The following is a 19205-nucleotide window of genomic DNA, read 5'->3' as shown; positions in this document are numbered from 1 at the left end:
ATTAACTTATTATAAAAGGCATTAGCTTTATAAAGATCTTCTTATAATTATTAAATAAATTAATTATTAAAAGCATTTTTATTAACATTTTATATAATTATATATTAAGGAATATTTATTTATTTAGCTAAACTATAATTTAAAAAAGGTTTTAATTAAATATATAAAGAAATAATATCTTTTTATTGCTAAAAGATAATAAATTTTATAAGATATTATAAGTAAAGTTTTAATATAAAAATTTTAAAATTTAAATAATAAAAAATAATTTTATAATATTTGCAATATATAGTAAATTTCATAAAGCTTTTAATTATAGCAATTTATTAAAACTAATTGCTTAATGCTTATATAGAAATAAAAATATTATACTAAATAAATTAATGGATTTTTATTATAAATTATGCTAACTTATAAAGTCCATTAAAAAATGCTTATATTTATTGCTAAAATAATAATTTATATAGTTATTTAAGTATATTTAATTTAATTTATTAAGTAAATTCTTAATAATATTATTAAAAGGTTTTTAATATTTTATTTTATTTATTAATAATTATACTTAATTTTATTAAGTTTACTTTATTATTTAAAAGAATAATATTTTAAATATTATTAAGAGGTTTTTAAACTTAGTTAAAACTTAATTTAATGCAAAAGTTAAAATATTTAATTTAAATAATAAGAATAAATATATAAATAAAATAATTATTATAATGTTTTAAAGGTATAAAATTATTTATAAGAAATTACCCCTTTATTATTATAAGTTAAACGGTATACTTAAAAGGTTTATATATTGAAAACAAGCTACCTAAATAATAAAGGATAGGTTTTACTAAACTCTCTTAAGGATAACTTAAGGAGGAGCTTTAATATAATAAAGAGAAAAGATAAAAATAAAAGGGAACTAAAAAAAGGGAAAAGATAAATATTTTAAAAATTCTTAAAAATAAGAAAAGCTTAATTAAAGCATTAAATATATAAGAAAAGAAAAGAGTTAATTTTTTAAAATAATATTTAAAATAAGCGTAAAAGCTAGCTTTTTATAACTAGCTAAAATTTAATATAATATTATTTTTTATATAATTCTTTATATTTATTAATATATTTCTTTTTAAATACTTTATAATAAGTATTATAAAGATTATTAAAATAAAACTTTATTATTTTTAATTAAGCCTTTAAATTTTAAAATTTACCTTGCTATAATTTTAATTATTATTACTATTTTTAATTCCTTACTTATTTATTTTATTATAGCTTTTATTTTTTTATAAAAGTTTTAAATATTTTTAAAACTTACTTAATAATATATTTATTAATTATATTCTTTTAATTATTAAAGTTTATTTTAATAATTAATATTAATATAGCTATTAAAGATTTAAATATTTTTATAAAATAAAAAGTAAATTTTTTTTTTAATTATTATATTAAGTATAATATATTAACTTTATTAACTTTTACTTTTGCTTTTTATAAAGCTTTTGCTTTTACTTTTACTTTTTATAATATTTCCATTTTTAATATTTATATTTTATATTTAATTACTTAGTTAGCTTATTTATAAGCCTTTTAAATTATTTTTAAATAAACTTTATTATTATTTTAATTATTTTAAGTTAATTAATATATTTTAAGTTTTATTTATATTTATTATTAAAATAAATAAGTAAGAAAGATTTTTATATATATTAAGGTAAGTATTTCTTATTAGCTTTAAAATATTTTATAATATAATGCTTAGGTTAAAAGCTTATTTAATTAAAGTTTTATTAAGTTAATTTTAAACTATTTAAAAGTTTATGCCTTATTATATATTAAATATTTAAAATTAAATTATTAAATTAATTTATATTAAAGATATTATTTTCTTTATACCTTTCTTATAATTAATAGCAATCTTAATATATTATAATTTAAATAGCTATTATTAAATAATATTTCTTTATAATAAAAGCTTACTTTTTGCTTTAATTACTTTTATATTATTAATCTTAATAAGGAGAATTAATATAAATATTTAAATAGCTTTATTAATTTTATTAAGCTTTAATTAAATAATAAATATTTAAGTAATAATATTAATAATAACTTTAAGCATTTTAAAGTATATAATTTTAATTAAAAAAGTTTTAGCTTAATCTTATACTTTTTAATTATTTTTTCTTTAATTTTCTTTAAAATAGTTTTTAATAAACTTAATAATATATTATTTATAAGATATTTTATTAATTTATTTTAATCTTAATATAAACTCTTTATTAAAATCTTGCATTTTATTTTTTAAGGTAGTTATTAAATATTTATAAATAAGTACTTTAATATCCTTATTTATTTTACTTTTTTTATTTTTTAATATAAAATTATTTTATAATAAATAATAATTCTTTATTTTATTAAAAATTGCTATTATTTAATAATTAAATATATAAATAAGTATAATAATAAATTTATAATTCTTTATTAATTTATATTATTAATATTTCTTAAATAAGGTATAATTATAATATAAAGGTTTTTTAAATAAAAATATAATATTTTAAAAGTTAAAAAGCTGCTAAGTTATAAAGGCTATAATATATTAAGTTTTTAATTTTTTATATTTATAAAGCATTTTTTTTATATTAAAGAAATTAAAAGTAAAAAAGGCTTAATATTATTTTATTAAATTTATTAATTTAGCTAATTTTTTTAACTTAAAATAAAGATTAATACTTAAGAAATATTCTTATATTATTTTTATAAGCTTATTATTAAAATATTATTTATTTTATATTAAAAAATAATAGCTAATTAAGGATTTAAAATTATTAAATATTATTTAAGTAAACTTTATTTATAATAATTTTTATTTTAAAAGGATTTTTAAAAAAGTTAATATTTACTTTTTAAGTAAAGTTTTATTAATTTTAAATATTTATAATATTTAAGAATTATAATGCTTTATTAAGTAAGTTTTTAAAGTTATTAAAATAAAGAAGTTTTATAATTATTAATGCTAAATTATTTTTTCTTAAATTAATAAGCTTAATTATTAAAATTAAGGTATTAAGGTTTTAAGGTATTTTATAATATAAGGATAATTAAAAGTGCTTTTTTACCTTGCCTTTTTAGCTAAAAAATATTTTAACTTTTAATTATAAAAAAAAAAGCAAATAAAATAAGTAATAAAGTAAAGAGTAAGTAATAAAAGTTAAATAATAAAAAAAAAAAAGGTATAATAATAAAAAAAAGCCTTATATTTTTAAGAATTACTATATAAGTAATTAAAATAAAAGAAAGTTAAAAAAAAAAAAAAAGATATAATTAATATTTAGCTATAGCTTAAAGTAGCTTTTAAAAATAATTATTACTTATCTTTAAATAAGAATTAAATAAGGGAAAAAATTAATATATTAAAAATGCATTATTATTAAGATAGCTAAGTAATAATTAATTTTTAATTTTTAATTAATAATAATATAAAGGTAAAAAAAAGAGAAAAAAAGAAAAAAAGGTAGGAAAAGGGTTTAATTATAAATAAATAAATATAGCAATGTATATAAGTTAAAATAATAAAAGCTAATAACTTATTATTCTTAAGTTAAATAATTATATTAATTAAAAGGAAGGAATAATAAGGAGGCTTATAAGTTATTATTAAAAGCTATTAATTTATTATTTTGTTAATAATTAAAGTAAAAGGATATATAATTTTTTATTTTTTTTAAATAATAGCTAATTATAAAGTATTTTTTATTAAATTTATAAGTTTATTAAGTATAAATTAAAATAAATTATTTAACTAAAAATGTTTTATAATAAAAAGATAAATAACTTTTTTATAAATAGGGAATTAAAGGTAAATAACTCCTTTTTAATAATAAATTAGCCTTAATTAAAAGCAAGGTAATAAATTACTTCTTTTAATAATAAGATAGCTTATTATTAACATTACTTATTTCCTTTTATTATAGCAACTTTATATATATAAATTTCCTTTTCTTTCTTAAGTTTCTTCTTTTTGTTTTTTCTTAATATCTTTTTAACTTTAATTAATTTTTAAGTTAAATTAAAATTAAAGCAAAATATTATAATCCTTTTATTCTTAAATATCTTTTTATAATAATATCTTTATTATTAAATTTTTTTTAATTAAAGTTAAAAAGTTTAATATAAAAGGATTTTTCTTTTCCTTTTTAAGTTATTTATTATAATTTATAAGCTAAGCAAGTTTTAATTAAAAGCATTTATACCCTTTTTAAATTAAAAGGCATTCTTAATAAAGGTTAGTTTATTAAAACTATTCTTTATAATGCCTTTATAAAAAGTATTTATATATATAAAATTATTAATATTAAATAAAATTAATATCTTATTTAGCAACTTATTAATTTTACTTTTAAAAAAGTAGTTAAGGAATTATTTAATAGATTTTTTAATAAGCTATAAAAAGAATAATTTTTAAATAATATTAAGAATTTAATTAAAAGCTATATAAATATTATTATTATTAAGAAAAGCAATAAGGCTTTTTATAAAAAGTATATAATAATAATATATAATTATTTTAATTATTATTATTAAGTAATTTTGCTTATAGCTTTTTATAGCTATTAAAATGCTTTCCCTTATAAGTATTACTTAAAGTATATAAATTGCAATTTCTTCTTAATTATAAATAAGAATATTCTTATTATAGTTTTTTTTTTTAATTATTGCTCCTTATATAATTTTTATAATAATGCTTATGCTAATTATATTTATTATATTAAGGAATTTAATTATATTTTTAATAAATATAATAATATAAAGAAAGTATAAAAGGTTATAATAGCTAAATAAATAAAATTTAAAAGTATACTTAACTTTATAATTATTATTAATAAAATAATATAGCTTAAAGAAATAATTAGCTTTAATATTATTTAAAATAAAAAAGCTAATATTATTTAAGGCTAATAATTATAACTTTATAATGCAGAATTTTTATTATATTAACTATAAAAATAAGCTTTTAGCAAGATATAAATAATAATTAAGGTAAAAAGAAAAAGGGAAAAGTAAATTAAGTTATTAAAAGAAAAAGAAAGTTTTTAATTTTAATAAAAAAATAATAAATAAGTATATAATAAATTTTATAATGCATTTTTTAAAAATATAATATTTTATATTTAAACCTAAGGCTAAATTTAATTAAGTAAATAAATATATATAAAAAGAAATTTTATATTATAATAAATATATATATATATATATATATAAGAAAATATAACCCTTTCTCCTTAAATAAATACTTAAGCTAAGATTTAAAAATATTACTAAGCTAATTATATTAAAAATATTAAAGGTTATTTAATTAAAATAAAGAAATATTAATAAATTATAAAGGCTTATTTCTTAAGTTTCTTTATTTTATATATAAGTATATTATAAGTTTATTATTTTAAATATTAAAGTTTAAAGAATTTAATAAATTTAAGCTTATAAATAATTAATATATTTAAGCAATAAATAAAGATATATTTAATTAATTTTAATAATAATTAAAGTTAAAGTTATTTAAGATAAGGTTAAATAGGCTAAATTTTATTAAAATATTTAAAAAGGAGTTATTATTTATAATAATTATAAAATTAATTTCTTAAAGTAAATAAGGTTTAGGTTTTTATATTTTAAAATAGTTAATAAATCTTTTTAATTATTTTAATAAAAATATACTTAAAAAGTAAATATTATTAAGTATTTAAAGTTTATAAATATTATTATAATAAATCTTATAAATAATAAAAAAATTAAATTAATAATAAGTTAATTTTTAAAATAAGAGAAATAATTAGCTTTTCTTTACTTATTAATAAGTAAAATTAAATTATTTATTTTTAAGGAAATAAATTAAGGAAAATTATAATATATATTTTATTATATAACTTTCTTTTTATAATTAAAAATTAATTTAATTACCGCCTTTATATTTTATAAAAAATTAAAAAATAATTAAAGCTAAGAATTAAAAGTATTTTAAAGAAATATATTTAAAGTTTAAATTTAAATATATTATATAAAAATAATAATTTTAATTAAAATAATTAATTTAAAATTATAAAAAAAATAAAAGGAACTCTTTTTATAAAATCTTTTAAATAAAGTTTAATTAATAAAGAAAGCATAAAGTAAGATTTATATTTAGCCTTTAATCCCTTTATTAAGTATCTTTTTAATAGCAATTATAATAATAAAGTGCTTATATTTAATAATATTATTAGCATAAGAATTATATATTAAGATTATAATTTTCTTAATTTTAATTATTAAGAAATATTAAGTAAATTAACTTATATTTTTTTATTCCTTATTTATTATTACCTTTATTAAAAGCCCTTATTTAAAAAGAAATTTTTAAATAAAGAACTTTTTAATACTTTTTAAGTTAACTACCTTAAAAGGCATAGCTTTAATTTATCTTATTAAATTATATTATCCTTTAATTAACTTATTATATTTTTAATTAAAAGATAAATATTAAATATTAATATAAATCTTAATAAATAATTAATTTAATATAATTAAAATAATTTTATTATTATAAATTTAAGTATTTTATTTATTATAATAAAAATAATTAATAATAGCCTTTTTAATATTAATATATATTCCTTTTTAATAATATATAGCTTAGATTTAAAAATAATAAACATTTCTTTTATAATATTTAAAAAGAGCATAATAATTCTTAATAATCTTTTACCTTTAATTAAAGTTATTAATAACTTATTATTATAATAAATCCTTTTTAAATTATTTTTAAAAAATTTCTTTATAAATAAAGAAATAATAAGTTTTTTTATAAAAAAATAATTATTATTATAATATTAAGTTTTTAAGATAAATTTTATAATAAAAGTATTAAGCAATCTTAAGTAATTTTTTTAATTAAAAATAATTATTAAGTAATAATAATTTTTAATTAAATAATTAAAATTAAGATAATTAATTAAGGAAAGTATTATATTAATTCTTAATATTTCCTTTAAATTTATAATTTATCTTATTTAATAACCTTAATGATTTTTTAAAAAGTATATTTATAATAATATTTTTAAAACCTTTAATATAATAAATAATAAAATTATATATTTTAATTATAATTAATTACCTTATAATATAAGCGCTTAATATATTTAAAATAAATCTTTTTAATTATTAAATTAAGATATTTAAATTTATTTTTAAGGTAAAGTAAATATTATAAATATAAAAGTATAAATGCTTAATTATATATAAAATAGCTTTGCATTTTTATTTTATTATATTATATAGCTTTTTAATTTTTATTTAAATATTACTTTTATATTAAATTAAGTATTATAATTTATTTTTAATTTATATAAAATATATACTTTATTTTTTAAAACTTATATTTATTATAAAAATAATTTTATTATTAAAATAATTAATATTAATTAAGTATAGCTTTAAAGTAATTATAGCTTTAAAAGCATTTATAGCTTTTTAATAATTTAAAGTTTATTAATAAAGCATATTTTTTTTAAAAAGTTAAATAATAACTTAATAATAATTTTATAAAAAGGTATTTATGCTTTATAAAAATTTAATAAATTTAAAAAAAATTTAAGCTTAATTATATTCTTATAAGTATTTTATTTATTAATTTTAATAATCTTTTTATTTAATAAAAATTAATTAAGTATTTTATAAATATAATTAATAATATTAACTTATTATTTATATTATTTTAATTTAATAATATTAATTACTTTTTTAATTAACTTAAAATTATAAAAAATATTATTAAAGTTTTTAATATACTTAATTATATATTTTTAAACTTTTAATAAAATAAATATTTTTTTATTTTTATAATTTATCTTTAAACCTTTAATTATAATATTATTAAGAAAGAATTTATATATTATAAGAATTAAATTATAAAAAATTTAAATTATATATTATATAAATTAAGTAATAAAATTTATAACTTTTATAAATAAGTTATATTATTAAAATAATTTAATTAAAATAAAAAAAGTTATAATATTTTAACTTTTTTTTATTTAACTTAATTTAATTATATTTTAAAAAAAAGTTAAAAAAAATAATATTTTATATATTATAAACTTTTTAATAAACTTATTTATTAATAATAATATAAAGATATTTTTAATTATAACTTTATTAGCTTTTAAAATATTATTAATAAATTAATAATTAAAGTTTTTCTTTTTTATAAAAAATTATTAATTTTTATAAATAACATAAAATTTCTTAATAACTTTATTAACTTATTAATCCCTAAGCATTTTAATAATTATCTTCCTTAAGGCTTTTAAAAGCTAAATTATCTTTATTTAATATACTTTATAAAGAATTATTTAAATAAATTATAATAACATTATATTAATATTAATTTAAGCAATATAAAACTAATTTTATATTAAAAATTTCTTTTAATTAAAAAGTAAATAAATAAATATCTTTTTTTCTTACTTTAAAAAAAAGTTATAATTTTTTTATAAAAAAGCATTTAATTAATTAAGCATTAATTTTAATTTCTTATTAATTAAAAAGAATTTAAGCTAAATTTAAGCATTATATTTATTTTTATAATTTTTATTTATAATTAATTTTATTTTTTCTTTATAAGTAAGTTTTTAATTAATTATATTCTTTAAAAAATAATATTATTAAAAAAATAATTATTTATAAAATAAACTTTAATGCTTACTTATTTATAAAGAGTTTTAATTAAAAATTAAATAATTTTATTAATTAATTTAATAATAATTAAAGTAAAAAAAATTTTATTAATTTATTTTTTAATATATATAGCTTTTTTTTATAAATAAGTATTATAAATATAAGTTAATATTTATTAACCTTTTTCTTTAGCTTAATAAATCTTTTAAACTTTAGCTTAAAAGTTTTTTATAAATATAAAAATTAAACTTTTTATATTTTTATTTAAAAAAATACTTAAAACCTTTTTATTTTCTTTTATTTTAATATTAAGATAAATTAATATAATTAATATATTAATTAATATTAAGCTTTAATTAAGGCTTAAAAAAAATAAAAAAATACTTTTAAAAGCTAATAAATATTTTTAAGAAACTTAAGCTTCCTTAAATAAAGCTACTTTAAAAAGCTTTTAATTCTTTTATTTTAAACTATATATTACCTTAATATTATTAAAAATAAAATAAATATAAAGATATTCCTTTAATTATTTAAATATTAAATTTATATTTAAGAAAAAGAGTATTTTTAAAAAAATATAATATAAAATATTAAAAGCCTTATTATTAATAATATAAAATATAACTTTAATTTTATTTAAATTAATATAAATTTACTTTTTTATAACTTTAATTAAAAATAAAGAATTCTTATTATATATTATTAAGTTTATATTATTAAGCAAAGCATATAAAAGTTTATTATATTTATAATATAATAAAGGTAAAAAATTTATTTTAACTTTAATATTTAAAAAAATAAGCTATAAAAAGTAATTATTTACTTTTATATAAATTATTAAATAAGCTAAATTAAAATATTCTTAATTAATTATATTTATAATAAATATAATAATAAAGTTAACTTAATATTAAATAATTTATAATAAATTAATTAAAGTATTAATCTTAATATTATCTTTTAAGAAAATAATTATATTAATTTTAAAAAATAAGTTTTTAATATAATTTTTAAAATATATTAATTTAAAAGATATTTTTAATAAGGTATATGCTTTAAATTATATTATTAATAAATACTTAATTAAGGTTAAATTAATATTATTAAGCATTAAAATATTTATAATATTTATTTTAATAATTATAATTAAAATTATTTAAGTTGCTTTTTTTTAAGTAATAAAGGTTATTAAATACGCTTTTTTAATTTTAAGTTTATTATATTTATTAAGCTTACTTTTATTATAAAAAACTTAATATTTTTTTTTAAGTTTAATCTTAATTAATAAATAAGCTTTTCTTTTTCCTTATCTTTTTTTTATTTCTTAATTATAATTTATTATTAATAATTTAAAATTAATTATTTTTTGCTTTTTTAAAATTTTTAAATTAAGCATAATTAGCCTTTATAATTTTTATAACTTTATTTTAATTTTTAATATTTTTAGTTATATATTTTTTTTAATTATAATAATATTTATTTAAAAAAGCTTATTATTATTTATAATTATAAGCTTTTTTTTAATATAAATTATATACTTTATAAGATTTATAAATATTAAAATTAAATTAATTTTCTTTTAATTATTAAGTTTTTAAATTACTTTTAAGGCTTTTAATAAAGCTTTTTCTTTAAATAAAGAATTTATTTTAATAAGCTTATAATATTTAACTATATAAAGTAAATTAAACCTTTTTTTCTTAAATAAAATTTTTAATTAATTATAAATATATTTTTTTAAATTATAATTATTTTAATTATAATATAATTAAATATAAGTAAGATTTAAATATTTTAAAAGATTAACTTAAGTATTTTTAAATAAGTTAAGAAATATTAATAATTTTTTTAATTTAAAAGTTATTAATAAACTATTTAAAGAAAGTTACTTAAGCTTATTATATTAATATATATTATAATTTTAAAAAGTATAGCTATAATAAACTTTAAATAATTTATTTTTTTTAAAGAAAAGTATTAAAATTATAATTTATATCTTATTATTATTAAGGTTATTTTAATTAAATTTTATTAAAAGCTATTAAATAAAATTTATAGCTCTTAGCTTAATTATTTTAAAATTACTTTATTATTTATTATAAAAAAAAGCTTTAATATTTTATTAAAATAACTTAAATTTATTTTTAAACTTAATTAAGTTAAGTTTTAATTTTATAAACCTTTTAATAAGTTTATTTATATTTTATAAATTTTAATTATATTTTTTAATAATATTAATATAATTAAATTTAAATAAAGATTATTAAGCTTATAAGTTTTTATTTTAAAGATAATTTAAAAAATTAAAATTATTTTAGCTTTTTTAAAAAAAATTTAGCCTTTTTAAATTAAGTAAATTTTAATTAAAATTATTTTATATAAATAAATACTTATTTTACTTAAAATACTTAAGTTTTTAATTAATAATTTTTAGCAAGATATATTTAAAATTTAATTAAAAAATATTTCTTATTAATTTATAAGTAATTCTTTTTTTTATTAGCTATTTTTTTAAATATAATAAAAATGCCTTATAAAAGAGTTAAGTTATAATAAAAAAAATATTATTTATATTATTAAGTTTTTAATTATATTTTATAATTTTTCTTTTTTATGCTTTTAAGTTATTATAAGGGTTATTATAAATAATATCTTTAATAATTATAATTAAATTTATATAATAAGTTTAATTATTAAATTTATAAAAGGTAAAAAGCTTTTTTTTTTAATCTTTTTAAATAAATTATTTAATAATAATGCTTTTAATTATTTTTATTAAATTTAAAATAATATAGCATTATTTAAATAATTTTAAGATTTAATTATTTAAATAAGAAAATTAATAAGTAATAATTTTAAGATTATTTAAAATCTTAATAATATTAATTTTATTAAACTTTAAGGTATTTAAATTATAAATTATAAATAAAGTTATTTATAATAAAATTATTATATTAATAAAAAGTAAAACTTTTAAAATATTAATTTAAGTTTTTAACTTATTATTAATAATAAATTATAAAATTTAATTAAAGCAAGGCTAATGCTTTAATTAATAATAAATAAAATTAAATCTTTCTTTTTTTTTAATAGGTTTCTTAAGATTCCTTTTTTAACTTTAAGTAAAAAAGAATAAATAGTTTTTAAAGTTTAAAGATATTTTTAAAGTAAAAGTAAATTTAAAAAGGCTTTAAGCTTAAAAATATAATATATATATTATAATAATTTTTATTAAAATAATAATAAAATAAAAAAATTTAAAAGTAATAATATTTTTAATTAAAGTAATTATTTTTAAGAAATTTATTTTTAATATTATTATAAAATACTTAAATTAAAATTTAAAAGATAAAAGTATTAATAAATATAATAAATAAAATAAATTTAATAAAAGGATATTTTATTAAGAAATAAAAATTATAAAGTTATAATAAAGAAAGTTCTTTAAATTTATATTTAATACCTTGCTTATTAATATTATATTAAATTCTTAATAAATTAAATTTAAATTTAATTAAAGCTTAAGTAAAATTATATTTTAAGTTTAAGTTTTTTATATAATTTAATTAATATAAAAATATATAATATAATATTATTTATTAAACTTATAAGTAAGTAAAGTAAATACTTTAATTTTATATTATAACTCTTTTTATTTTAAACTTAAGGTTATAATAATAATAATAAATATTAATTAAAAGTTTAAAGCATTTTTAATTAATATTAAATAATATTTATAAAGTTTAAATTTATTATTTTAATTTTAAATTTATATTATTATTATATTTTAAGTATAATCTTTAGTAAAAAACTTAAAATAAATTTAAAGCTTAATAATATATTAATATAAGATTAAAATAATATTTTATTTAAATATTAAAAGTATAAAAGATATTTTAAAATTAAAAAATAATTTTAAAGTATTTATAATATTATTATAAATTTAATTATATTTAACTTTTTTTTATAATAAGTTAAAGATAAATATAAACTTTAATTAAAGCTTTAAGCTAATATATAAAATAATTTAGCAATATTTAATATAAAAATAAAAAGAAATAAAATTAATAAATAATTAGCTTATAATTAACTTTTTATTTTTCTTATTATTAATTAAAAATATATAAAATTAAAATTATATTTAAGCTAAATTATTAATAAAAATAAGCTATTTAAATAATAAAAAATAGGTTTTATTAAACCCTTTTAAGAATAACTTAAAGAGAAGCTTTAATATAATAAAAAGGGAAAATAGGAATAAAAGGGAATTAAAGAAAGGGAAAAAATAAATATTTTAAAAATTCTTAAAAATAAGAAAAGCTTAATTAAAGCATTAAATATATAAGAAAAGAGAAAAGTTAATTTCTTAAAAGAATGTTTAAAATAAGCATAAAAGCTAGCTTTTTATAATTAGCCGGAATTTAACGTAGTATTATTTCTTACGTAATTCCCTGCACCCGCTAATAATATATTATTATTATTAATGCTTGCATAATAATTTATAATAAAGACTATTTATTTCTATAGCTTAAAGTAATTTCCTACATAATATATTTATGGAATTAAAAATTATACTTAGCCTTATTATATTAAATAATGCCATTTAAGGCGCTTTATAAATAAAAGCTTAATATTAAATATTTTTAATTATATTTTCACTTTATATACCTTTATATCCTTATTAAGGCTTATAAACTAAGAATAAAATTATTAAATAAAGCTAAAAAGGCATATTTTATAAAATTTAAGGCTAAAGATAAAACTATTTTTTATTTATTTATATTGCTTTAAAAAGTTATTATAATTATAATATTAAGCTATATTATTTAATTTAATTTAATAATAAAAATTATATAAATAATTAGTTAATTAAATAAAAATATGCTACTTAAGATAAAGGTATTATTAGCGTCTTAGCTAATGAAACTTACTAATAATATAAAACCCATAGATAAACTTATAAATAAACTACTTAAACTTATAAAACCCATTAATAAATCGCTTAAACCTGCAAGACTTATTAATAAATTACTTAAACCCATGAAACTTATATAATTATATAATTTTTAAGAATAATAAATTTAGCCTTTATAAAAAGCAAAAGAAAATGTAAATATTATTATATATAATGGGCTTGGGCTATTGCCCAAGCCTTATATAATATAGCTAGATAATTCAAGGGAGCTTGGATTATTATGTACCTTTTGGCTTAATAATTAAAAGGTTGCTGCTTTGTAGCTTATGAAAGAAGGCGCTAGCTAGCTTGCAGCCCCTTTAGGGCTAGCCCATAATAAATAATTTAAGCTTTAGGGTTAAGGGTTTAAGTCATATTTACTGCAATTACGCGGGCATCCCTTTCATAAAGAAGATCCCTGGCTTAAAAAGGCAATGTTATGGGTAAGCCTTAGGGGTAATTATATCATTATATTAAGGGGGCTTTGGGGGAAGGGGCTATATGATGGGCTTAGGCTATTGCCTAAGCCTTATATAGTATGGCTAGATAATTTAAGGGAGCTTGGATTATTATATACCTTTTAGCTTAATGGTTAAAAGGTTGCTGCTTTGTAGCTTATGAAAGAAGGCGCTAGCCAGCTTGCAGCCCCTTTAGGGCCAGCCCATAACATTATAAAATGTTTTAAAGATTTTAATAACTTAGCATTAATTAATGCAAACCTTATATTAAATCTTGTTTAATTAATATTAATTAATATTAATTACCTTAATTAAATCTTTGCTTAAGTATTGCTTATTAATATAATAAATGCTAATAATATTTTTAATATATATATATATATAGGCTATAAAGAGTAATAAAAGAAATGCTTAATAATAAGCTATTAAAAGAAAACTTAAATTACTCTTAAATATAAGTATATAGGTTAAAGTGCTTATTATTATAAATTAATATATTATTAATCTTTGCTAAATATATATAAAGAAGTTTAACGCTTTTAATAAGCTTATTTATTATAAGGCTTAACTTATTATTTATAAATATATATAAATTCATAATATAAATTATAATAATATTTATAGCCTTATAGCATACTATAATAATTTAAGATTAATTATTATTATTGCCGTTATAATAAGCTAGTAGCTTTGGTAATTTAATATTAAAATAATATATTTATATAGCTATTTAAAATATAATGTTTATATATAATTATTATAAGGGTATTAAATATTATTTAAAAATTAATAGGTTATTTTAAAACTTCTTAATGCCTTATATAAACTTAAATAATTAAGCTATAAATAGTTTAATACTTTTAAAAAGGAATTAATTAAATATTTAATAAAGATAATATTTAACCCTTACGTTTTTATTAAAGATTAAATTATTATCGCTATTTATATTAATAATATTCTTATTATTAAAAGTTCTTCTTAAATTAATAAATTTTATATTAAGCTTATATAATATTTTAAATATAAGGATTTTAATTTTTATAAATATTTACTTAAATTAAAAATTATATAAATTAATAATAAGATTTATATTTTTTAAAAGGAATATGCTTAATAAATTTTAAAATGCTTTAATATATTTAATTATAATTAAAAATAAACTTTTATAAATTTAAATTCATTTTTATAATAAAAGGAACCTAATAATATTATAATAAATATAATGATATATTAATTATTTATTAAATTTATTAATTTTCTTATTATTAAAATAAAACTTAATTTTGCATTTTTATATATAATGCTTTTAATATTTAATATAAAGCTTATAATTTATTATTTAAATGTTGTAAAAAGGGTGCTTTAATATATTTAGTATATATTAAATTATGCTTTATAATTTTTAAAATAAACATTATTATTTTAATTTATTATACTTAATATATATATTAATGCTTTTTATAATATTAATTTAAATAATTTAAAAGTATTTAGTAAATATATATAACTTTTTAATAATAGCTTAATTGCTTAATTATTAAAGCATTAATTTATTATTATAAAATTTACTTATAAGGTAAAATATATAATATATTTATTAATATTATTATATTTTTATTAAATAATTTAAGTATTAAAAGATTTAAATATTAAGTATATTAAATATTTACTTATTTTATATATTAATAATTAGCTAATATTAAACCTTATTTAAAATTATATAATTAATGCTTAATTAAAATATATTACTATTTATTATTACTTTATTTATAAAGAAATTAAAGAGATATATAATATTTATTATATTATATTTAAAGATAATTTTGCTAATATTTATATAAAAGCGTTGCCTTACCTTGCTTTTAAAGAAACTTATATAAAATTAAAATTAAAATAAGTATAAAGTTTATATTGCTAAGGGGATATTTAAATAATTAATTAAAAATAATATAAATAAAATATATAAATATTAAATAATATTTATATAATAATTTTAATATAAATTATAATAAAATATTTAAATTATATTTTTAGCTATTAAAATAAAATATCTTTTATTATTATTAAAATAATAATACTTGCAATAAGGGGTATGTTAAAAGATGCAAGGGTTATATGCCTATATGCTAGCGCTAGCCTATAAATAAGCTCCTTTTAAGCATTTAATAGCGGGGAGATTTCTCTCCTCAACACATAACAATCAACTATCGTTTGCTTTATTGCTTCATCAAATGGTAGCCTGCTGCGGCGATGTCACAGTAAACTCCTGGAGAGCATTGATGAGCAAGACATTAAGGGTCAAGGTCTTTTACGCCCAAGGTCGGAATCGAATGCAAGGCCCATTTGTTGCATCATGAGAATCCGAAGGACTTCAGTCATTTCTCAGAAGTCGCACCATCAATTTGTCTTAGGTCTGCCCCCTTCCTGATAATTTTACCGGTAGCAATGGGCCCGGGAATGGCATGCGCGGGTCTCTTAGACCTGGTGGGCAGGGCAGGCAGTAAATGTCGATGCAGGTCATTGGACAACTTGTGGCATTCAATTTTGACAGGTAGCTCACTTTATTCGGTCACGTTGAAAAGTAAAGTTGGGAACACCAGTCCGCAAACACTGGGAGGCGCTCCCAGCGTCAAGTCTTTCCGAGTATCAGGTACTGAGAGAATTGAGTAGACATATCTGATTCCATCTCTGGAACTCCTCTACAGCACGTCTTACTTCAACTCTTTGCCATGAGATGTCCCTGTTCGATACAGTCTCTGTCCACTCTTATTTGCATAGTACACTAGGCGGGTAAAACCGCCATTATCACGAACAAGCGGTCTGGGCCCCGAATAGTGAAAGGGAAAATTTTATCTGGGGTGTGAATTTGGCTCACATGTTCAACTGCGTTTGATAGAGTGGCAACGAAAACCTTAGAATCCTGTTTGCTCTCTGGCTGTCATGGGCGAGCCCCTTCGGTATCACCAAAAGTCACGTATACAAGGGAAACAGATATTTGGCATTTTCTGACTCACATTCCAGTCTGTTTGACCTTTCTCCCAAAATGGAAATCAAACTGGGTTATCGACCTCTGGTCCCGCCGGAGGGTGTCACGTGCCTTCCTGACTAACCGTACAGTACGAAGTTCGGGTACAGCTCATCTAGCACTGTAGGCCCCACCAGAGCTTTCACTTCACCTTCAGACCACAGCGCCAATGCTGTCCAGCTGACAACGAAGCAACACGGCCATGGCCTCCTTTCCCAATGTCTACACACACCGAAAGGTGGCCGAAGCAGCATCCAAACGATGTGAGATCTGCTTCAAGCCCAGCACGAGCGTGCTGGTGACGCCCGATAAGCAGGTTCGTCTCATCATCGGCTCACGGGACAGCGTCTCATCCATTCGCTCATGCGTCTCGAGTTGCCCGTCCCCCCTGCTCCAGAGCATGGCGCTCTGATGAACAGCCGTCAGGAACGCATCCCTGACTCACCCTCGCAACAGGACTTCTTCTTTGTCTGCCCCAGTCATCTCAAGGACCGTGGGTTCTGCTCACCCATCGTCGATCAGGCCGCGATCGATGCCAAGAAGAAGAAGGACATGGAAGCAGAGGTTGAGAAGGTGAAGAAGGAGTACGAGGAGCGTCAGCGCAAGAAGAAGGAAGACAGTGAGAAGTCCAAAGACAAGGACAAGGAGAAAGACAAGGAGAAAGACGGGGACGACAAGAAGACTGATGATGATAAGGCCGACGAGTCCAAGGCTGAGCAGGTACGTATCTTTACAATGCCACTGGGCCCCAGAAAGCCTGGGTTTTCAAAGTCAGACGCTAATCATTTCGACGCAGAAGGCTGAGGAAGAAGAACCAGCGGAAGAAGAGCCTCGCGTGTTTGCCTTGCACAGGTCTGCTCAGCTTCCTACCAGTCATGGCTCTCGACGTTTACAAGTAGTACGTCTGACACAACTTCAGGACCTTCCATCAGAATCGGGTGTACCAGAAACGGCAGGCCGAAATGGCCAAACGGAACCGAGAACGGATTCAGAACCCAAACTTCTTCCCATCCGTGCCCAAGGGGAATCCTTGACGAACGGGTCACGTCCCCTTGGCTGGGAGCGGTCTGGAGATTTGTAAGCAGATGAAGTCAATATTGGGCTGATCGTGCATGTGTATGCACCTCGTCGAAAATCAGCCCCTTGGGAGTCATGTCAGCGTCGAAAGATATGTCCCGGAAGGGCAACGGCTAGAGTGGCGTTGAAATGCGGGTTTCTGAAGGTCAAACATGCATCAGATCAATGATACAGGACTCTGGTAATGAGGTATTGGCACAAACACCCCAGTTTCACGTCACGGTACTCCAGGCCCGCATCGTCATTGTACTGCCCATGTCACGCAATACTTTTGCCAGGTCTCACCCGTTGGTCATATCAGAGTACCATCCCTGACCCAGCCCGCCCTACGCCCCGTTTCTCCCAAAATCTGACACGAACGCAAGCCCCCCTGCCCGTGACTTGGTCCTGGGATCTCTGATCTCTGGGGCCCTGGCTAACCCGAATTCGAGAGTCAAGACAACCCATGTGCATGGTAATGCGCGCGGCGTATTCGCATCACTCGATGACACCAAAACATCTCCAAAGAGGCTGACACATTCGTCTCTCTCTCTCTCTCTCTGCCCCCCTCGCACCGCAGCGCCTCCATGACAGCGCGGCTTGTGCTGTGCGCGTGCATCGCGCCGAATGGCAGCTGCAGGCTCCTCTCTCTCTCTCTCTCTTGGTGAGGATCATGGCCCTCGACATGTCGAACGCGCCCAACCCCCATGGCGCCCGCCGCCATCGGCCGCTATTTGTCGATCCAGATCTTGCCGTTGGCTGGGAGCTGATTCCAGATACGCATTACCCTTTTCAGCCCAAGTGCTTACCTTGCTGTGCCACCCACGGTTCCCCGGGGCCGGCTTCGTCACACCCACACACGCCATACCAGAGGGAAGGGAATGATGCTGTTTCGACGAGGACGACCCCGCTTTTCTCTAGAGGCGCAGCAACTGAAATTAGTTGTTATTTTGTGATAGGGAGATGTGTCAAACCTTGGAAGATGTGCGCCCTCTTGCTGCAGAAACAT

General features: G+C 17.8%; 1 protein-coding gene across 1 annotated transcript; it reads left to right on the top strand.

Moving 5' to 3' along the window:
* Positions 1 to 17342: 17342 nt before the first annotated feature.
* On the top strand, positions 17343 to 18174 carry INS49_004447 (uncharacterized protein; the record flags this gene model as incomplete). The annotated part of the gene is made up of 4 exons (XM_043165236.1): positions 17343 to 17456; positions 17516 to 17860; positions 17937 to 17992; positions 18060 to 18174. The coding sequence occupies 4 exons, from the start codon at positions 17343 to 17345 to the stop codon at positions 18172 to 18174; spliced, it is 630 nt and encodes a 209-aa protein (XP_043017951.1).
* Between the last annotated feature and the right edge of the window lie 1031 nt (positions 18175 to 19205).

Source organism: Diaporthe citri (genome assembly GCF_014595645.1).
Source record: "Diaporthe citri strain NFHF-8-4 chromosome Unknown scaffold_12, whole genome shotgun sequence".
Classification (NCBI taxonomy): Eukaryota; Fungi; Ascomycota; class Sordariomycetes; order Diaporthales; family Diaporthaceae; genus Diaporthe; species Diaporthe citri.
Note: the sequence above shows the minus strand (reverse complement) of the source record. Positions and strands in the feature narration are given on the sequence as shown.